Source organism: Musca domestica, unplaced genomic scaffold (genome assembly GCF_030504385.1).
Source record: "Musca domestica strain aabys unplaced genomic scaffold, Musca_domestica.polishedcontigs.V.1.1 6, whole genome shotgun sequence".
Lineage (NCBI taxonomy): Eukaryota > Metazoa > Arthropoda > Insecta > Diptera > Muscidae > Musca > Musca domestica.
Genome location: NW_026712363.1, coordinates 4971939 through 4995981, shown reverse-complemented (window position 1 = coordinate 4995981; position 24043 = coordinate 4971939). Strand labels below are relative to the sequence as shown.

At 34.8% G+C, this 24043-nt stretch overlaps 1 protein-coding gene across 2 annotated transcripts; it reads right to left on the bottom strand.

Annotated features, from left to right (window-relative positions):
• Window positions 1-1751: 1751 nt before the first annotated feature.
• Window positions 1752-13895, bottom strand: LOC101901481 (MOXD1 homolog 2). 2 transcript variants are annotated; one of them, XM_005186464.4, is made up of 11 exons: window positions 13305-13895; window positions 6370-7510; window positions 6151-6303; window positions 5805-6083; window positions 5544-5729; window positions 5259-5454; window positions 4953-5122; window positions 4223-4385; window positions 3787-3922; window positions 3449-3617; window positions 1752-3246 (listed from the first exon to the last, which is right to left on the bottom strand). In XM_005186464.4, exons 2-11 carry the CDS (start codon window positions 6712-6714, stop codon window positions 2947-2949), a joined length of 2097 nt encoding a protein of 698 aa, XP_005186521.1. In that variant the 5' UTR covers window positions 6715-7510; window positions 13305-13895; the 3' UTR covers window positions 1752-2946. The 2 variants fall into 2 exon arrangements, with proteins under 2 accessions (XP_005186521.1, XP_019893385.1); XM_020037826.2 differs by lacking the exon at window positions 6370-7510.
• Between the last annotated feature and the right edge of the window lie 10148 nt (window positions 13896-24043).

The window sequence follows — 24043 nt, the reverse complement described above, 5'->3', positions numbered from 1 at the left end:
CTTATATAAAGGTATCCGCTGATTTCAGCTACTTCCAGGGTCTTGGTCTCATTTTTCAATTGATTTTTCCCGTATTTGGCATATTAGCTTCTAAGGGGATAGAAGACCTTTTCGCGGAAAATTTTCAATGTAAATGTTTCAGAGTAGCGCCCATAAAAAAGTATCTCCTGATTTTACCTACTTCGATTATATTTTCGAACCGATTTGGCTTAAAAGTTAGCTACTTCTAATATGTGCTATATTATTTAGATTTTTAACTCTAAAATTAAAAGCTCTGACTGAAAATTAGTATCAGGTTTTTTGAAACACCATAAATCGCCCGGCACGTGAACCTGTATTGAAATTTTTTGCCATGCGTACTTATTATATTTAGACGAATCGTCATTTGTACTACAAATTGTACACTTATATAAGCATTAAAGACTAAAACTACGGACCGGCAAGGCGGTCTGGGCGTTTATCTAAATAATAAAGTAGCAGCAATTTTCATTTAAGCCTCCTTATATTCGCAAAATCTACAGTATTCCTTCAATAGTCAAAACAAGTAAAAACACATCAATTTCGGATGGGCAAAATATCTGGATTCAAACGTGTTCCACTTTAACCTACAAACTCCAGTAAGATTGGTAGGAGAATGGTTGAAGCCGTTATATTGGGGTCATCTTAAAACGGCAGCCTATATAGACAATTTTATACTACATCGATGGTAATCTACTGCGAGTTTTAAATACCATAATTTTGTGGAAAAATGTGACTAGGATGACTAGGACTAATATTGGCAATGTTTTGACACCGGTTGTAGAACCCATTTGTATTTATAGTTCGTAATGGGTTCTAGCTCGTGTGGCGAAACATTGCATGCATAGGTCAGCGTTTTGGTGTAGCCCCCATATAACGGTACCTGCCGATATTCGATATTTTTATAAAATTGTCTATTAAGGTTCCCGTTTTGGTGTGGCCCCATACAACGTCCCCACTCACTTATTATCCAAACGGTTTTACGGGTATATTAATTTTAAAGTGAAACATCCTTAAATTCAGATATTTTTATATTAAAATGTTTCCTTTAACCTATGGTAGAGGCTATTAAAAGTTTTGCCGGCCAAAATTAATGTATTTTTTTTTTTGTACTTTACTGTTTTTTACTAAAGATTCACAGCACAATTGAAAATAAACAGGCAGCGTTGGTTTCTTGTCTTTATATTGGTCCACATTTATTCTTTATTACATGTTGTGTCAATGGGTTTGATTCTAACCGACATGACGAGACATCAAGCATTCGGTTGGATTTCACGTACTGTTATGCGTTTGTCATAACATGACGAGTGTTCTCTCTCCATGGCTTAAATTGAGAAATACATCGCATTTGCAGTCCTTTATTGTGCAATAACTCTTTCTATTAGGATTCAAAAACCACATGTATTAAAAAATTATACGTCTAAACAAAGCAAAGATGTCTGTCTTATTGCTGAAATTATTTCAATGCATGGATGATAAAAATTTTGTTGGTAAATGTTGATAGGAAGTTTTGCCGGTGGCCTTATGTCACCGTTTAGAAGGCATTTCCATTTCGAGTTTGTCCTTTTAAAGTCAAGTGTGCAATGTACATACATACATATCACAAACTATATTTGGTGACGTAAGAGGAAAGTTATATCTTAACAATATATCAAATGCATTTAGCCTTTGCAAAATACTTACTACAAAAACAATAATGAACACTATAAAAATTAAACAAATGCTGCAAACTATTTATGTTTTTTGTTTGTTTATTTTTTGCAGTTTTCCACTGTCGCACATATAATTTATACAGTTTTTATATGTATAGGTAAATTTACAAACTACATAATATCGAAGACTACGTTTTAGGTGTATGTATAGTATATGAAATTAAGTTAGTTACTTCATCTGATTTATTTATAAATATTTTTTTTTTGTTTTTTTTTTACACTTATCGCACTTAAAGAAAAGTGTTGCTTAAAAATATCACAGCTCAAACTGGCGTCAAAATCTAATTACTTTTAACAGCTTCAGTACTTTGGTAGACCAACATTGTTTCATCCGGTATGAGTGCTGGAACAACTAACCCTGCAGTTATTAAACTAGATGCATAGGGCTGGTCACTCCCATTTGATTCCGTTTCTTTTCTTTTCGCGGCTTGATCAACTACTAAACATGTGTGTATGTATGTCTTACAACTACATTTGATAAATCCTAAAATACAACACATTTATTGCTTAAAACACGTATGGACATGCACAACATCAATATATGTAATTCTACAACATAAATATTTTTTTGCATATTTCTTTAGCTTTTTATTTTGTTTGTTTAATTCCTATTTTTTGTATAATCTATCACTACACACAACATTCACGAATGCAATACCAATCAATCTACTACATGATTGGAACTTGTATTATCTTTAATGATTATCAATTTTTGCTTTTGTTTGGTGTTTATTGCTTCTCTCGTTCTCTCCCTTCTTTGGCCGTTACTGTAGAATTGATTTGTAGGATCCGAATTGCTGCTAAATCTCTTCAATAAATTTTGATAATATATAGTGGTTTTGGGAAAACAGATTTGTTTCTTTTTGCTTAATTTACTAGTGAAATTGGAGCTTAGATAAAAAGAGAGTGAGCGAGAGAAGGAAGAGACTTTTTGTAGATAAATTTAATAATTTATACACAGCAACTACACAATATTCTTCTTTAAATGTATCTATGTATGCTTCTTTGAGAGCGTTTCCTAAATGCGGGGATTGCTTTCAACAGTCATTGTCAAAATATTGCTTATTAGGTTTTCTTTCTTAGAGGATACCCGGCGGTTTATCAATCCAACAGGCGTGCAACGAAAACAAAACAGAAGAAAGAATGCATAACATAACATAAACTCAAAACGAAAAATTTACATTGAATGACTAAAGTCGACAGTGAGCCTGTCATTTCATCTGGCCAACCACACAATGACAAGCGAGATCAAACTGGCCAAAGGTATGCTAAACCAAGTGACGTGTTGCCTGCATGACGCTGACTCCGAACCACTCAGCGCCAGTGTTTCGATAAAGGAGCTGCGGCTGCTGCGCACCGATGCTTCGCTAAGGTGATTAGTCTCCAAGTCGTGCAAAACAGGTAATTCTAGTTGAGGTATCGTCTCAGTGACAAATAGTCGTTTTGGTTTACAACGACGTGGCTCCCGGTACGTTTTGCTAATATTCTTATTGTATCCGATTAAGTGTTCAGATATCTGAAAATAAAAAGAAGGGAAAAGATGGTGCAAAGTGTGAGGCACAAAGAAATCTCGCAGAGTGTTTTCTTCATTGGTAAATATATGGAAGTCGATTTGTAAACTTAAAGTCTGTGAATTTTAAGTGAATGCATTATACGTATTATTGCGTTTAACACACAAAGCAATGCAAATAAAAATACTGAATACATGGAAAACTTACTGGCAAATTTTCATGGTGAGCACCACTACAAATCGGCTTGAACGATCCCAGTAAAGTTGCCTGTTGGAATTTATCAAACTGATGTTCCCAATCGTATGACAACAGGCGAGTCTCTAATGTCATGCCAGCCAATTCAGGAGGAGATGCTATAACAACCGGATTCGATGCCCTAAAAATGAATATAACAGCGAAAAACAATTTAATATGTGAGAAATTAACAACGTACATAGTATGAATCACACAGGTCGGACACAATAGCGGACAACATTGAAAGATGAAAGGGGAACACATTTTCAACAACATATGAGAAAGGAAGAGAAATGAAACAATAAACTTACATAGCCAATTGTTCGATGCCCAGTGAATGTAAGACGGTGGGCAAACTGGGCAGTGAGTGGCAGGTTGTCAGACTTTTCTGCCGAGGATAGTAAAGCGTCAACACCGTACACGATTCCTCTTTCATGGTTAGTCCACCTGAGCAGCGCCAAGAAAATAACGAAAAGAAACAACAAAATAAAATGATGTCAGGATAATGATCGTAATTACTTAAATTGGGCAAACACGTTTAACAACACCTTGTGGCAAATTGTGTTAGACTGCCAGCGAAGAACTAAAGGCCCGACCCAGCAGTCGTATATGTACATTCATTCTAGTGTATGTACTGACTAAAAACTACATGTGTAGCACATATTATGTGTACCATACACTCTCACACAAATACCACAAAGCTGTAATCGGGAAACTGATTGGAGCACCGGCAACTCCAGAACTTACCGAGCGTAATTGCCTTTCGTGACGAACTATCATAAATGCACTCCGCAACCAATCTATCGCCTGGCATGGAGCGCACAGGATGGGAAAGACGTCGAAAGTCTTGATAGCTGGGATCTACGTTGCTATCATGTGCGATGGGAAAGAGTTCCTCGTTCTGTCGTATCTGTAAAATGCCATTAAAAACGGAATATTGTGCTCACATTAGACTTTGCCCAATTAATAATTTAAACGTCAAATCGATTTAAGAACATTAAACCGCCAAACAGCCAACCAAACACATATACGCAACAATATATGCTCATCCAAAACTAGAAATGGATACATACTAGCTTCGTCATTGGCAGGTATTAACAGCTACAATCAAAAACGACAAGGACTGGTGGTAGTTGTGGTTGTATGACTGACTGGCACACTGTATTTGAAAGCCTTGTGAGAGGTCGAAAATTGTCGTATAGCCAATCACATTTACGTACGCAATATTTCGCATTTACCTATACCGATTTTATATGTCTAATTTGAGCGAAAGCTAAATTATGTCAACTTAATCGATTTGACTACTCTTGGTGCATAAATGGAACTGCATGAACCATAAGAAAATATATACGCATTTATATGAAATAGCGCTTCATTTAATGTGCTCTGGTAGCATGTAGTTCCATGTTGATAGTTGATTAAATTTCTCCATTAAACGTAAAGTTTCTCTATCGATTGTGGAGAGAGAATGCCTTACCTGTCGCAACTTGATCTCCCGGCCGATTTGATGGGTGCGCATCATGACGGCAAAAATATTAATACCCTGAGGGGGGAATGCGGATCCTGTACAATCTTCCATACAATGTCCCTGTGAAATTACACGGTCCTGTCCAGGCGGAATGATGTGGCGCCAATTGGGATCCATGCCTATACACACACACACGAGTACAACGAAGTTAACAAAAATACCAATAGTAATTAGGACAGCTCTATTTTGATTGAGCACATGCACACTCGAATGTTTTCCGAAGTGCGGGTGAATTGCGTTTGCGGCTTTACTTACCAACTGAGAGAACACCAGCATCGTGTGGTCGCAGGTCCTGTGTGAATACAATTTTCAGACCAGAACTGTCGGTCATGCGATGCGTTTGGTAAGGCTCGAATTCAGCATTTAGGTTGCTGTAATGTGTTTCCATCAAATAGTATTTGTTATGTTTGGACTCCAGTGGATAACCAGCTTCAGCGGGAAACACAAACCCCTAAAGAGAATGTAAAATAAAAGACAAATCAACAATGACTTTCCGTTGTCTTAAAACAAATTGATGGTCGAGCAGCATACGAAACATACCTCTGACCCCCTTGTCCATGAGGCAACAATGGCATTGCAATTTAAAGATAAACTGTTGGCTCCCATGCACAGTTGACCACCACCACGAGACATTTCTTCCAGCTTAACACTATTGCCCTGACATTCGTATAATGTAATTTGCTGCAAATAGTGATAGCTCCACGAGGAATCAAAAATCGGTTCATACTAAGGATAAATAAAAGAGAAGCGATTTAAAATCATCAATCTAACATTTCTACATCTTAAGTGTTTAACTAGTACCTTTACGATGTGGTATTTCCGATCGAGTTTATCTAACTTGAACATTGTACACCAAAATTGTGAATCATCGCCATATGGTAGCTCCACATCTTGATTGCGCAACTCCAGAATACGGCCTGATGGCTCGTAGTGAGGCAAACCAGAATCAGTTCTTTGTAGCAAAAGTAAGGAACGATAGGGTCTCCAAGCTTCCGCTGGATTCGGAAGGGGTGACAATGCATGCGAACCTATTGCGGGATCCTCATCAAAGTACATAAACATTACCCGCATTGTGTTGTTCTATAAAAGTAATAACGTAAATATTGCAAACTGTTTTGCAACTGTAAAAGGCCTCGGTAATACTTACAGAAATGACAATGTCATGTTTATTATCACAAGTATCGAGCTTTCTGCGAAACCGTAGAACGGTATGAGTGCTATTTTCATATCCTTTCATAAGACTGTAGTCTTGTGAGGGGTCAATTTGGGGCTCGGCAGAACCAACATCAACATAGCGATCCTGCAAATAAATACGTTTGAAATTTATCAACTTGTCTCCCTGCTGTGGCGATGTTTGCTGTCATACCTGGAAAAAAGTGTGACCGTCATTTACCCAGCCGACCGCCATATCGGCACCAATTTGTTTGCCGTCCCTTGAAAACCCGAAACCTACATAACCCAAGGTTCGTACTTGGATTTCAAAAGTTATATCCTGATTAATGATTGTCCAGTAAACGCGAAAATCCTCATTCAAATCAACGGCATGATCCCAATTCATAGCTGTTTCATACTCTAAATTGCTGTACGACGATTGTGGTGATAGTACCGCAGCATCCGCGACGCCAGCACCAGTTTTCATGGCCGTCAATAATACTACAATGAGCCCGATAAAAAAGCTGCACTTGCAGAAAAGTTTGTTAAACGATGCCATCTTTTGATATTCCACTACGGATTGTGATGTTATCGTGAAAAGCGACAAGATGTCCCAATCTTTCCGTAAATTTGTTCGATTGTTGTTTGGTGAGTTATTAATGTAACTATTCTTTCATTTAGATTGCGTGCTGTTTTTTTTTCTACTTCTTTCTGGAGAAGAATTCCATGTGATTCATGTGGGGATGGCTGCGTTACTATTGTTGACGTTATTCTCGCTCCATCTAAACGTCGGCAAGTCTGTTGTGATTATACATTCCCTTTTTCTTCTGTGTCTAGTATGTTCGTGTGAGTTCGTGATTGTGTTAATACAAGAGGCACTAATTACATTTAATGTTGTTTTTTATATTCCTATTTCAACGACCTTAAAGAAATTAACTGTAATCTTAAGACTGGCTGTCTTCCTCCCGCTCTTCCAAAGAGGATTCCTTTTTGCGCTCTCAGCTATTTGTGGACTTATCGTAATGTTCGTTCGTAAATACACCTCTATGCTGCGTATGTTTGTTTCCGTTTATCTTTAGCAAATTCCTTCTGGCTGCTGTTCTTGTCGTTTTCAATTCTATTCTCTTGGAATTTCTATTCTGTTTTGCTCCCCATCTACAAGTGATTATGATTAATGTTAGCACTCCTGCACTGGGTGTTAGGCGTGTTTTTGTGGGAGAGGGGCGTGCTATGATGCTTAGGAATATTCCGAGGGAGATGTGAATGTTGTTTGAATAGTTGAATTTATCTTCACTGCCTGTACTCTTATATCTTGATTCCGTATTTAAGCGGACACAAGTTTATTTTCGCAGATTCTATTTTTATGGAAGCAAATTATAAAGGATTTACAATGTTAAAAATGCGGAAATTGTGTATTTTTAGTCTAGTTTTAACACATAAGGTTAGATGGATACATAAAATGTACTAGGTTATTATATAAAAAGTATTATTATAATAATTACATAAAAAGTAAACATATATAATAAATATTATAAATCAGATTTGTAGTACATCAAATGATTTGAAATAGTAACTTCTTCGGTATGCCATTTCACTTGAGACCGTATTGCGAAATGTATCCAAGTTACTGAAATTTGAGATGAAAACAATTATCTAACCCTGCAAATAAATGTTGTTTTTGTAATGCTTGTACTAATTCTTGACCGCTACTTTGAGTGAGCTCTAGCCGTGTAGAACAAACATATAATTCGCTGCAAAATTCATAGAATAATTGAATATGTATTTTCTCATACTTTACCGCTGTAAACGCTTTGATGGTAAATTGTATGCATTGTTTTACACTCGCTACCTGCCAAAAATAGGCAACTTCTATTGTATGTTTATATTTAACGTGGTGTTATATAAATTAATCTAATGGTATTTTAATGCCACAAACAATGATTGTGTGCATGGGTTACAGATGTGTCTAATAGAACATAACGTATACAGATACATATATTGGACATATGATCTCAATTAAATTAACTGTTCCATAGATGCCGCGCTACAGCCTCAAGTTTTTTTGTTATACTGGTATCTTAAGTGAACATCTTGCCACAAGTAGAGAAAAGAAATCAATTATGAATTTCATACAAAGTTCGTGCTATTGTCATTCGACTTGATGAGGTTAATGTGTATCATCTACTCGTTAAGGCTTATTAGAATAGTCCAAATGTTCAATTGTTTTACTTAAAAAGGAAAAATGTTTACTATTATTTTATTTATTAATTTTTTAGGCCATGATGCTGGTAGCGAAGGGCAAACAAACCTTCATTTACGACAATGCCCTACGTTTTTCATTCTATCTACGATGCATTCCTATTCCTAGTTCAAACTATCCTATTCCATGGAAAAGTTGTGATTTTCGGAAAGAATATTTCCGTGTCTACCATAAGGTGTAATGGCTTATTTAACATAGAAGGCTTGTGTTACTTTTGCACAACGTTTTTCTGTTGAAATATTCGTGAGAATGCCGTGAATCCATTTGGAAATGGGTCTGTCAGAGTACGGATGATGGTGGTGTGAGCGTACACTGCTACCCTCAGTACCGTCAATTAAAGTATTGCATCCCTTGAGCGAGGTTATGTTCCGATATGATTTTCCATTCCGTATTCGATTTGCGTTTGTTTTACTCTTTCATAACTCTTCCACAGGTTCAAAATAACACTCAACGAATACAGACTCTGAATTGTGAACACATGCATACATTGACATCAAGTCTACGACAATGTTTGGGTTACGTGCGTAAATGAAAGTTAGTTATAGAATATACATTTACATGAACATATATACCTATTATATAACGGAAGAAAACTGTAGTTCCTTGGTTAATACAAGTTGTATTTGTATGTATTCGCATACCATGACTAAATTACAGGTACAATAGAATGCATTATTAAAAATCGCTTGCAGAGAAAGTCGGTATCTACCCGACGGCAATATGCAATAGGTTCAGTTTCAAAGTGACTTGTGGACTCCCGCTTCATTTGGTACTACGAAGGCGGATTCGCTTCAAAGTAAATTGCAGGACCTCTTGTGGTCAATTCAGAGCACAATAGCGGTCAAATAAGTCTTTACGAATTAGGTGTATTGGCCAGATTTTCCGTTAATAGTACGTTAGACTGTAAACATTTATTTCTTGAATTTGTTTTTTTTTTTTATATACTACATATTGCTCAATTATGCTGACACGTTTATGTCACTTGTAAAGCTGCATCATATTCTTGTTGTTTGAACTTTTTTTGTGGACAAGTAATAATTATAAATTGTGAACATCTTACGGCGTCGTGCACATTGAAACAGGAATACAACATCCCATCACCTCAGCCGAGTCAGGATAAGAACAAGAACATAAGATAAGAAAAAGAAATATACCCAACAACGTTGACTGTAATAAAAACGATAACAACAACAGCTTCGATACGAGGAAAAAATATATTCGCATGGGAAACTACAATGGGTATGATCCCCTCGTGTAAAATCAAAATGCCACTCAATACACCATCTCCATCTTCAGTGTCGTACTGGCATTTTGTTTTTGCATGTTGTTAGCTCAAACATCACCAGAAAACCTGTATGGAACAACAAAGAACATACATAATGCAATTTGTATATATGTATAGTAAGCAGCATTTATGTATGTGCCAACTTGCAACATTTTGCTTCACATTGTGCGGCTTACCTTGTTTTAATACACACCAGTCCAAACTGTTATGTATATTTACTCACAATCACCTTTTTGCAATCGGTATGATTACATACCTTTACAGTGCTGTACAAATCTATTTACACCATAGTACATTACGTCAACACATCCGACAGTGCAAAACTTACATTTTATAAATTAACCACAAATTGTATTAAAATTTTTACTAAATGTCTCTATAACCCAGATAACAGATTTCCAGAATTGAATTAATTTTGTTTCGCATGAAAGAAGTCATGGCTATTGCATCCAGATCAATTCTTTCGCGTCACCCAATTAAAACAAAAAATATTTCACAAAAACGTTGACGTTAAAAATTTAACATAAAAAAATCAATGTTGTGGGTGGTGAGGATGTTATTAAAATATGAACAAAAAACTTTTTCGCTACTATTGTTTAATGCTATTTAATTTGTCAAGGATATTAAACTATTATTATTATTTAGCCAAACTAGTCAAATGCGTTGGTGCCGGAATATGGAATTTATTATGGTAGATTTTTTATGTCCGCCACTGTAATTGTACTCCTTTAGCAAATAAAATTAAGCAATTTCGAAGAAAGGCATCAATAATTCCATTATTTTTTCAAATTCCATCTTACACAAAAGTGCATAAAAACCTATATACGTTGTGGCATTTTCTATGTATGTCAACTATGTTAAATATTTATAATTGATTTCATTTTGAAGTTCCGAAATGTGAAAAAGCTTTTGAGAATACACACACTCCTATTTATTTTTGTGGTACTCCACCTTAAATATCGTGTATTTGGATATTGTCCGTCCACTTGCTTGTTCATCTGTCTTTCGATCTGTGTCCATAAATGTATAGTTGGTAAGAATTCCATAGCTTTATTGCCTCACAAACGGTATCTCTGCTGCTTGGTTGATTTTTGCCTATTCACTCACTAAGTCAGCCGAGACATCTTTTGACAACAAACACAAAACGTATTTGTATATTTTAAGTAAAAACATTGTCTATATCTACATACACACAAAGGTACATACATAAATTGAAATAAACAACACCGAACATCGTACACAACCATCATTGATGTATGTCTGCTTGAATGTGCATGTAAACTGTATTTTGTTGTTGTTGCGGACGATGATGAAGATGATTTTGTTGATGTTACTGGTGTCGCTGCTTTAATAAAGCAATCAAGAAAACAAATATTTGTATAGCCCACGCGATGTTCAATGAAGGCTGTTGTCTAGCTAATAGGACTGCAAAACGTTCACATACACACAGTACTACGCAATATGCCAACAAAAAAACAATATGTAAAAGTCATGTTGGCTGTTTGGATTGAATAAAATGCTTACAATTGTGAAATTTGCGCAATTGACACAACCCTACGAAAAGTCGCCGTCGTCAACACCGCAGTTTCACAGCCAACGGAAAATGCACCAAAGTTGTTGTCTTTGCCAATCTCCTTTCCATTGCAATCGTGTTACCGATGACTTCCCACTGTACAATTATGCCCCTCCATTGACTTCAACATATGTGTGCATGTATGTATGTTAGTATATTGCGAATGTCTAACTAAGTGCTTCTCCGTCCTCCACATCCGCAAATCATTTACATGGCGAACAATATGTGATTCATAGCTTACAATTGATCGTTAACTCGTAAGCTCTGTGGGTAGGTAACTGGTTGATGTTAGCTGTTTTTCAAATTCCATCATCGTTGGAAGAAGCATCTACATGAAAATGCTTTACCAGTATCGTATATTGTATGTCAGCATTTACCGTATTTAGTGCTTGACTGTTGCCTTCCATCGCTTCTTTTTTAAGTTGGACGGTTTGAATGTAATAGAGTTTCATCTTTTTGAGTCTTGCTTAAATACCAAACGACATTGTAGTAGATGAACTATGCCATTATGCGAACTAACGACTAACGAAATACTTATTACACAGTACATCATCAGTTGAAGCTGTTGCTATCGGCGAAACTGATGCAAGTGTTAGTGTGCAATGCTATGTGCCTTCCTTCATTATAGCTTAGTTATTTCGAAACGAACAGCCAAGTGATCTTTTGATGATACTTTCATTTTCCCACCAGATTAAAAAGTTTGTATATACTGAGAAAAAAATGCAAGGTGACCATGTAACAAAATGGTGACTAGAATCTAATTATTAATGTTGTGGTTCCGATAGGTATAGATTGAGTGGTAATAGGGTCTTATGAACTCCACTTTATTCTTGTGATTGTGAAATTTAGAGGTAATGTTAATTTTTCTCAAAAAAAAAAAAAAAAAAAAAAAAAAAAAAAATCTTACATTCGTTACGCAGGTTTGTAACAGCAAAACATATTTCAACACATCATATTCAAATATCACCTCTGTATTATTCGCTAGAATGCTAAAATTCAAGCCACTGTGGCCACATTGCTAACCATGAACCAGCAATCATGCAATGTATGTTCACAACTATACGGAGGGACAGAATACACCATGCAATTCACAAGGTAAGCAAACAGTCATCTGGCCACTCAACCAGCAGTAAGCACGAAGCAACCGCCAGCAGTCATCTTTAAAGAACTGAGAGTTGAAATGTTTTTTTTTTGCAGTTTTTTATATCGCCATCTGATATTGGTAACGTACCATGCGATGAAGTGAAGCGAAAATATTGGTACTAGATGCTAGTGGCTCGGCACCCAGTGTAATTTTCGTTTAGATTCAAATGGTTACTGGTGAGACGACGATGACTGTGTCGACGGGCATGAGGTGATGCTGTGGTACCTCTTGTTTGGTCGGAAAAGTAGGTTAAATCATTTTCATTTGGAAAAGTAACTCTAACATGAAGATGCGACTTCTCTCAAACTACAAAAGCTCCCTGCGAAGAAGAGTTGAATTATGAAGACGAAAAGCAAAAACAACGCCACAAACTAATTCGAATGCTAAGAGCTATCGACATTTAAAGACTTAAACACTCGCGGCTATGTACGCCAACACCGAAAATAATGAAGACTAGAAACAAGAGTTCGTTATGTATGTCTCTGCCAAAAACGGTTGCCAGCCCATAAACAGTTGATGCTGTGCAAAGAGAAGGGATCTAAAGTGTAATGTTGTGAATGTTAAACGGTGAATATTTATCATGCTTAAGTTGTGGATGCCGACAACAATGATGTGCGCCTTCCAACCCAACCAGGCAGCTTGGTATAGCCAGCCAGCCATCCGAACACTCATTCATTCACCTTTATCCCCCAATGTAAAATGCAAACACGGATCTCAATGAGACGAGATTGTATGAAATCACCCAAAATCGTCTTCTTTACACATACCGAGGGAAGTTAGAAGAATACGTGGATATTATACTAACATTCACCTATACACACATATATATGGTTGCAGATATATTCCTACATAAAATATTGAAAAAAATTGTACAACGCTGGACTTACCCTCATAAAATTTGTTTATTTAATGCCAATGTAAATAATCCATTTAAGTTGTAATGTAATCCACATGCGGCTGAGCTCTTCGAGTGGCGTTAATTCAAAATCGCATAGAACGGAAAAATTACCACCACACTTTGCGTATGCTTTACAATCGTAAACTAATCAATTGCACCAGTGCACAAAGTTCACATATAAAAATATATTTTTAATTTACACCTCTTTATTATGATTTCTATTTTTTTGTTTAATATCAACCAAGTAAATTGGTAATTCAATTCAAATTTTCATAGGAAACCTGCTTATATATTTTTTATGTAGGTACCTATGTTGTTATTTTTTTCTAGATATTATACTTCACGTAATATACGATGTTTGCTTTCATTTAATACTTTTGTCGTTTTTTAACAATATTAAGATACACTGTTTACTCTGAGTTTTAATTAAAAATAATTTTCGTTAATTGTATAAAGCCATAATAATAATGTTAACCAAAATTTTATTGTTATTACTACTTGGTTCGAAGAAACAAAAACGTAAGTTACAAGTTGACGATACGCGCGCTACACCGCTGGCAAATGCACAACTCAATATCCACGAAATGACTGATTTGCTGTGTTCTTGGAACGTACGCTCATCATGTTGTTCCAATTTCACCGTTCCTCATTGAAATCATGCTCTCTCCATTCAACTCTCTCTGCTACATGTGCGCGCTCGCTCTGGTTGCTCACGGCTCTCATGCTCCTGTATCTTACTGTTGTACAAATTTTATCAATGGACATGAAACATTATGGCGGCATTTATGACCTATCATGGAATTGCATTGCATAGCTACACACTGCTGTTAAATTAACATAGAGTACATTGGTACAACATCAGTCACAGCTTTTGGTAGCATAATAACATAACCTTGTTTGTAACCAGTGTGGTGGCAGATTGGTATAGTGGAGACATAGAGTTCTGCACAAGAGAATACAATTTATGCATGCAAACAGGGCTGCCAATTTTGCCGATTTGTCACTCCAAAAAGAGAAAATGTCGGTTTTTGAAATTGCGGTATCTAAACAATCGACATTTTCGCACATTTACCTACAGTTGTAACGATTAAATACTTCGTTAACTTACGAAATCGACGACTTCATTACACAATTGATGATTCATTAATACAATTGGCGGATCTAAGTCGATTTGACAATGTCCGTCCGTCTGTGGAAATACACGGAAGATACAGCCTACATTTTTGCTTAAGAACAGAGGTCGCTCACCAGTGAAATCTCTTTTACTTTTGAAAAATCATCAACAAATCAGTGTTAAAACATTCGTTCGGTCCGACAACCTGCAAATATTCGGTATTTTGATGATTTTAGGTACATTATTCACCGTTTTTTAAGTTTCGAGATTTTAGAAGAAGATTTTAACGGATTTTATTGTTTTGAAAATTGAAATATACGTTCCAAATGGTGGCATTCAAAGTTCAGCCCGGCTGAACCTACAGCTTTTTAGTTGTTTTCATTTGCTTCATTAATAATTTTGAACAACACACGCATTTAATAACAATGGAAACAAAACATTAAAATTAAAACAAAATATTTTTGCCGAACTGTTGTGCTTTTGAGCTGCCACAATTTTAACCACATATTCTATCGGATTTGTTTACAATTTTATATTTATAGATCGTACTATGATTAAAATCATGTGGCAGAACGCCCTTGTAACCCCCATATAATGGTACCGTCCGATATTCGGTATTTCGATTGTTTAATTTAATAAAAGTGTTCTTTACATCATGGGTTTTCTTGTTATTCATACAAAACTGAAAATGAAAATATATATTTATATATATTATTTTTAATTGTATAAATATTCCCAATTTTTCTCTTAAAAAATACGATATTTCAGCCCTACATACATGAACACTGTGGATGTTAAATTCCAGCTTCATATGTTTACCTTTACTTTGGGATCCAACAGAAGCTCGTGAGAATTGAATATTTTCCAAGACATTGCATTGTATTGAAACTTATGCTGTGATGCAAGTTAATTTTACAGTTCATAAACGTAAGGGAAATCTTACGACAGGGGATGCGTCCATATGACAAAATAAACAAGTCTCACTAAGGAAGGCTAGAAATTAAGCGGCGCTGACTTTATGATACCCTACAAGACTTAATTTACTTATATTACCATAAGAAATTCATACACTTGCAGTACGTTTACATATAAATGGGTTGACCCACTGGATTTGGATTAAAATTGTCATATCCATTAACTATACTTCAAATAAATCCTCTTAAAGTCGGTTAACACTGCAAAAGTTCTAACATGGCATTGGTGAAAAAAATAATTACAATTATTTGCCAAAAAAATTAAAAGCAAAAAAATGCAGATAAAAAGGCACGTGCACGTATATATACCTATTCTAAGCCTCAAAAACTGAAAACGGAATTAGAAATCATTATCTTTGTAAGAAAACATTTTAAATACAAAAACCACCAAATAAAATTTGGATCACATGATATTAGCACCATTAAGGATTTGTTCAGATTTTTCAACAGAATTAGCTAGATTTGTGGGGATTTACACTCAGTGCGTCAACTCTATATATGTTTGAACGTAGGAAGAGTTTGGCCCAACTGGGCCAAATGTTTCTCTCCGTATGAGAAGTTAATTTTCTCCCAGGCATACAAATCGTGACCGTAAATAAAAAGAAAGATAAATAAAACCAAGAAGGATTAGTTTTAAATATAAGATTTATTTTACATGTTGTGAGAGGTTGTCAACCCGAGTCGACATATAAAGTTTTTATGCGGTTAGCTCCGTAGCTAGCAAAGTAGTGACAATATACAGTAGTTCCTCAATTTACATAGTGAATTAAGAATTGCTCATACTTACTCCTAACTCCATCTTATGTGTATACACGTGTAAAAAACTTCAAAAATTAAGGTAATTCTCTTTTATTCATAAATCTAAATATATAAAAGAAAGTTCTGTTAGTTACTACACTTATAACTCAAGAGCCGCTGATCTGATTTTACCGATTCAGACAAATTCGGAAATTTCTCTTGGCAGAAAAGGAAAAATCGCGTAAAATTAGAAATTGGAAAATGTTCATTTTGGCTTTTGGAATGTACAAACGACTTACTATTTTCGATTTTTTGGGTAGTATAAAGCGACAAAAGACAAAACTGTTATTTATAGATTTGATATGTTTATTGGGTAAGTGGAACTATACGAATTATATCATTTCAGAAGAGGATAAGATATGAATATGAAAGGGAAATTGCAGGCGGTTTACATTGAAGTGTAGTTCCGAATTATGTGGTGACGAAACTGAATAGATGATGTCGAAATAATTTAACGCGGCCATACTAAACTTAAAGGATAATTACTATTTTAAAATCGCCAAAAAACCAGGAAAAATCATGAGAGACTCAGATATCTCTTTTCAAAAATTCTTCTCTTTTGGAAATCGTGGAAAAAATTAAAAATATTTTTTAAATGAAATCAAATTTCAAAAATTGTATTAGCACACTTCGTAAGGACCTTTAAACATATGCTGTAAAAAATCCGCGAACAAGTTCAAGAATTAATTTTTCTTTTTTCAATTTGATTTTTTTGTCAATCCATACAAATAAAATAAAGTTATATTAGTTATAGTAGCTTATAACTCTAGAACGGCTGGCCTGATTTTGACAAACTACACCGTTTAGGAATAGTATCTTGGAAGAAAAGGATGAAATATAAAGATTCGGGTAAAAATATGCCAATAAAAATGTAAATAACGATACTTTTCCGACATGTATTTTTTTAATCTTTCGTGATTTTTTATATCGCATGTTTTTTTTTTCAATTTGACATGCTATATTGAAGTTTGCAGTTCTTATTGTTTTTTTTTTTTTTTTACTTTAAATTCTAAATGTAAAATGAAGAAAATGGATAAAGTGCACTATACGATCTTTCCTAGCTAGAATTGGCATCTAGCTTTCCAGCCCCAGGAACTACAACGTAGTTTGAACACATTCAAACAAACAAAAATGGCCAACGCAGATGTATCGGTCTTTATTTTATGGCAATAATCCGTCCAATGAGAACTCAAAATACATAATTCATAGGTACTACAATCAGTGGAATACCGAATACAAGGAGGTACTGCGGATAATACAAAATGGTAGAGCGAATTAAAAATTTAGTGAGAAAATGATTTATATTATCTGAATATTTTTCCGAAACCTTCAATATATATACAGGGTGAGATAAAAAACTGCAACAAAGTTAAACGCCAAAATTTTAACCTTTTTTTTTAAATTTTATTGATAAGAGCAAAAAATGTCGGAAATAGCATCAAATTTTAGAATAAGTTTAGATTTGTTCGAATTGGTCACCTTTGGCACGAATTATAGCCTTCAAACGGCTAATTAAACCGTATGTGCTACTCGAATGTCGCTCTGCGGTATATTGGACCATTCTCGATTAATACGAGCGGAGAGCGACAATCGGCTGTTAAGGCGGCCCACACCATCACCATGGCTTACGCTTGAGTTCTGGTGATCCACCGAAGGTGCACATTTTCAGCCGACCTCTTTGGCAAGTAAACACCATAATTTTGTTTGTTCACAAACTGCTGGACAACGAATGTTGCATCATCGGAGAAAACCAAATTCGGAAGACACAATATAATGAACTGTCACTGGAAAATATGTCTTGGTCACATTTTTCAATTCATTTTGCCCTTATTTGGCATTTTAGCTTCTAAGGGGGTAGAATACTCTTCGCGGAAATTTTCAATGTCAATGTTTCGGAGTAGCATCCATATAAGAGTACCTCCTGATTTACATGTTTTGATGGTTATGATTTTATTTTTGAATCGATTTGGCTTATTTCCAAGCGTGGACCTACTTCTTTCAATAATCCGTCCAATGAGAGCTCAAAATGCAAAATTCTTTGGGAGTACAATCAGTAAAATACCAAGTATAAAGGGTGCAAAATAGTGGAGTGGGTGCAAAACTCTTAGTAAGAAAAGGATTTCTATCCTTCCAGAAATTCTTCCCAAACATTCAAGATACCTTAAATCGCTTTTGCAGGTCATGATATCGATCATAACTCACGGATAAGGGCACAACCCGATTTCATATTTATATTACCATCGTATGATTTAAGCTATTATTGGGGTCTTGGACTTTATCTCCAACTTCCAATTTAAATGGCAAATAAAATCAATTCCCATCTTACGGTAATGGATGTAAAATAACTATATTTTTGATTTGACCTCTATTTGTCATATTGGATTATAAGGGGTAGAAGAAAGTTTTCAATGTAGGTCGATGTTTCGGAGTAGTGCCCATATAAAGGTATCTCCTGACTTTACCATATTTCAAAGGATTTGGCTAAAAATGTATATTTGGGGTGGAAATCTTACACAAAAATTTTAACATATCTACAAATTTTAGACTTTTCTATATATAATAGTACCCCCTCAAGTCAACCTTTTGGCGGACAAACAGACCGACATGGTTAGGGGGACTTATGAGGACTCTAATGCACAATCTGAGGTGCTAATGGGTTTGAAAAAGTAATTAACTTTGGCTATTCTTAAAACATTCAGCCCTCAATTATGAGGTGCACAAAATACAGTAAATCCCAATTACTGCTCATTTGACTGGAAAATTTTGCTACGATTTTTACCATACTAAAAATTAATTTGATGGGGACAAGGTTGATTTGATGACTTACAAGCGATATCCAAACTATGACATAATTTCAAAAGCGAAATCTTTCAAAAATGGGTTTGGACACGACCCGCACGGCTATAGCCTGTGTGTTGTGTTTGAATACATATTAAATAAGATGGAAGTTGCGACATCGATTGACCAGCAAATGTTCATCCAATTGGAACCCAAAATATTAAATTACAACGCATTTTGTCGGAGAAAGGGATCGGAATCAGTGATGTTCCGGATATAAACATTTCCCTATATGAGGGCAATATAAAATGGTGACTTATAACCTCTAAGAACATAAAACTATAATACTAATTTGGCTGGATAAAACTTCTCCAAGCATCAAATACTTAAAATCTGTAGATACCGTTTGTTTTTTAAGTATTTTGATGATTGTAGCCAAATTTTTCAATAAAATTGTCAGAAAATCCACATAAGGATTTCCTTCTGAGTACTTCATCCAATTTTTCAAACAATTCAAACAATTTTTTTTCGTCATACTCCGAGTTAGGTTTTTAAAGAAAAAAATATTGACTACATCTACTTTTACGCACACTATTACGATTTATCTAAAAACCTTATATTTGCCAAAAAATGAAGATATCGGTTTGGTAATTATTACACGAGAAACTGTTGACCTTCCTTCCAACCCTAAGTATTTATATGGGGGCTGAGGAACTGACCACGCCTACTTTTTAATCTATATATAAACCAATTGTTGTTCGTTGGTAATTGAACCAGTTGAGAACGGCTTGAACGTTTTGGATATTTTTCTTTTTTTTAAAGTTCGTCCAACACAGAGTAATGTTTTTAGGCAAAAAAAAAAAATGACCACGCCCAATTTTCCGTCAATTTTTTCGATTTACCTAAAATCTTAATATTTTCCAAAGTCATGAAGATATCTGTTCCACAGTTAGAATACGACGTAATCTCGACTCTCCCTCCAACCCTAGGTATCTGTTTGGGGTCAGAGGAATTGCCCACACCTACTTCTTTAAATCTATATGTAAAAAAAGTATAGTAACACATCTGTTGAGAACAGCTGGGCCGATTTAACTCAAATCTTCTTTTTCTGAAAGAAATTTTTGAGAAAATTCTCTAGCAAAATCGAGGAGTTGAAAAAAATTACTGTTCTATTTTGATATGGAGTTTTGTGTAGAATTGTATCAGAATGCCTTTTTATACCCTCCACCATACATAGTATGGAGGGTATATTAAGTTCGTCATTCCGTTTGTAACTCATCGAAATAATCATTTTAGATCCAACAAAGTATATATATTCTTGATCAGCGTAAAATTCTAAGACGATTTAGCCCTGTCCGTCCGTCTGTCCGTCCGTCCGTTCTGTTGTAATCACGCTACAGTCTAAACGAATTAAGATAGGAAGCTAAAATTTTGCACAGATCTCTCTTTTGTCTGTAGGCAGGTCAAGTTCGAAGATGAGCTATATCGGTCCACGATATCGTATAGCCCCCATATAACGGTACCCTCCGATATTCGGTATTTTGAAGATGTTAGCCACATTTTTCAATGGAATTGTCTGAAAATTCACACAAGTAGTTCCTTGTGGGTACTTTATACCTCGGCAGAAAATTATCTATATAGGTCCACGATATCGCATATCCCCCATATAACGGTACCCCCGATATTCGGTATTTTGATGTTTTTACCCACATTTTTCAACGGAATTGTCTGAGAAACCACACAAGGAGTTCCTTGTGGGTACTTTATACCTCGGCAGAAAATTATCTATATAGGTCCACGATATCGTATAGCCCACTTATAACGGTACCCTCGATATTCGGTATTTTGATGATTGTAGCCACATTTTTCAACGAAAATTGTACACAAGGGGTTTTTTGTGAGCGCTTTATCCCCCGACAGAGAATTCTTTATATAGGTTAATGATATCGTATAGCACCCATATAACGGTAACCCAGATATTCGGTATTTTGATGATTTTAGCCACTTTTTCCAATGGAATTATCTGAAAATCCACACAAGGAATTCCTTGTGAATACTTCACACCCTTATATCGGCACTTTCCTATATTAGATATTGTAAAGATTTAAAATAAAATTTAATGGATTTTATTTTTTTGAAAATTTTCTAATTCGTTCCAAATGGTGGAGGGTATTCAAAGTTCGGCCCGGCCGAACTTTCTGCTTTTTTACTTGTTTGAATTAAAAATTCTTATTGAAAAAAAAAAAAACGAAAAAATCGAGAAATTTTGCATATTTTCTATACATGCCGTTGAAAAATACTGCTCAAAGTATCAAAACATTTAAAATCTCAACGTACTTTTAAATTGAGGCTATGCCTAATGGGGAACCAATAGTAAGCAGTTATTGCCGGTATTGATTTCACAATACTGAAAACTCTAAATGACTATTATGGGGCTGGGAAATTTTTCGGTTGGTAGATAAAAATCCCAAAAGGGGGCTTCCTGGGTAAAAATTTTTTAGGTTCATTGTATATATCTTAACCATAAACAAATTGCCTCAAATACTTTGCTCTATACTCCGCAAAAGTTACGAAACAGATTTATTTGATCCAGTCCAAAGAATCATTTGTACAAAATATGTATATGTAGGTCGGTCTACATTGTGGTTTACAACACATTCTTTCAAATTATTATAAGTATAGGACCATGCTTTGGTATCACCCTTATATGAAGGTATCCGCTGATTTCAGCTATTTCCAGGGTCTTCGTCACATTTTTCAATTGATTTTGCCCTTATTTGGCATAATAGCTTCTAAGGGGGTAGAACACCTCTTCGCGGAAAATTTTCAATGTCAATGTTTCGGAGTAGCGTCCATATAAGAGTACCTCCTGATTTACATGTTTTGATGGTTATGATTATATTTTTCAATCGATTAGGCTTAAAATGTGTGTTTAGGCTACTTTTGGATTAGAGAACTGTCTTACATGGGCCATATATATTTTTTAATAATATATGCGCTATATTATTTAATTTTTATCTCACAAATTAAAACCTCTGACTGAAAATAGGATCAGGTATTTTTAAACATTTTAATCGCCCGGTACTTGAACCTCTATTGACATTTTTGAGATGCGTATTTATTTTATTTCGAGTCATTATTTATACTAAAAATTGTGCCAATAATGTGAACCAAATCTGTGAATTATTATGCTTTTAAAACTATGCATTAAAGACTCAAACTAAAAAAAAAACTACTAAAACTACGGGCCTGGAAATATATATATATATATATATATAATTATTTATTTATTTATATATATATATATATATATATATATAGGTACATCCCGATATTCGGTATTTTATAATTTTAGCGACATCATTCACCGGAGTTGTTTCAAATTCAAATTTCGTATTTAGAGTTCGTAATGGAAACTACAGTCTATGACAGAAAATTGTCCAGGCCTTCGTACAAGCCCCATATATCAGTACCTCCCCTCAGTATTTTGATGATTTTAGCTACATTATGCACGGATTTTTTTCAAGTTTCGTATTTATATAGACCCCAATATAACGGCTATATTCGGTATTTTTAAGATTTTAACAGAATTTTTGCGAATGTTATTTTATTTGAAAATTTCCAAATTCGTTCCAAATGGTGGAGGGTATTCAAAGTTCGGCCTATCCTAAATAGTTGGCTACGTCGCACAGTGGGTTGAGATACTCAAAAAACTGTGATTAATTCAGAAAATCACTCTATCATTTTAAAATTTAGCTCAGACATTTATACCACTTTACCATTAGTATGTTTGGGAGTAAAAATGGGACATACCAGTCAACGTTTCGGTATGACTGCCATATAACGTTACTTCCTGATTTTCATTATGTCAAATGTTTTGATCAAAATTGTAATCCAAATCATGTTTAACTTGATATAGGGCCCACGTTTCTCAGTATTTTGAAGGTTTCCACCACAATTTTAAACCCAATCTTGAGTTATTAGACATTTTGAGTTTAGACCTGAAAAAATTTCTCACTTCTAAAGTTTGTGAAGATAAGTCCACTATTATATTAAATTTAATATATTTTTAGAATCTCTTCCTGCAATATTTTGTGAAGATAAGTCCACTTTAATATATAGGCCCTATATAACGGTACTTCCTAATTTTAGATATTTGAGGATTTCAGGCAGAATTTTTTTACTAACTTATTATATGGTATTTCGTTTCTCAGTTGTTGTTTTGTTGTTCTCAGTGGATAAAAACTACAAAAATTGCCAATATAGAACCATCCTTTAACGTAGGGCTCTGCAGAGCCCAATGGGATTATGTTACCAATATTTCGAGGTTTTACATAATTGTTGGCCCAATCAACATATAATACACTCCCAACATATAGTGTTCTAGGGTATAAAAATGCCTGAGTAGACGCACAATGGGTATTACAACCAAACATCATATTGTTGCAACTAATGCTCGTTGGATTGTAAGTTGCAATACCTGCTGTTAAATTTGTAGAACATGGACTGTAAAGCAGATCATTAACAAACCAGAATATGATAATATATTATGTCGAATTATTTGAAAATATTATTTCATTGGGAACAACAGTCATTGAAATCGCTTGAGGCAAAAACACTGTAAAAGAATATACATTAGGTTTATTTCTGTTTTCGATTTTGTAAACAGACCATTTGTGAACCCATTAGGAATTCTCGTTAGTCATATTTAAGTGTTTTCTATGGCTTGGACACATTTAATGTCTTCAAACACAAATTCAATTTGGTAAGTATCCATCGATATTATTTACAAATTCATTAGAAACCGTGGGTTTTTTAAATTACAGCAATAAATTATGTTTGCATCCTATTCATGGGGGGATATATTCACATTGAAACATTCCCCAGGTGTAAATACCATTAATAAATAACTCATCGTTTATCAAATATCATCAAAGCTCATTCGAAAGAAAGAAATGTTATATGTGCGTGAATTGAGATGGACGGGCACGCTGAGCGTCTCATTCTGATGCAACAATTAACATTTATTTAAAAAAGTTTTGAAAAGAAATTCAATTATTTTCC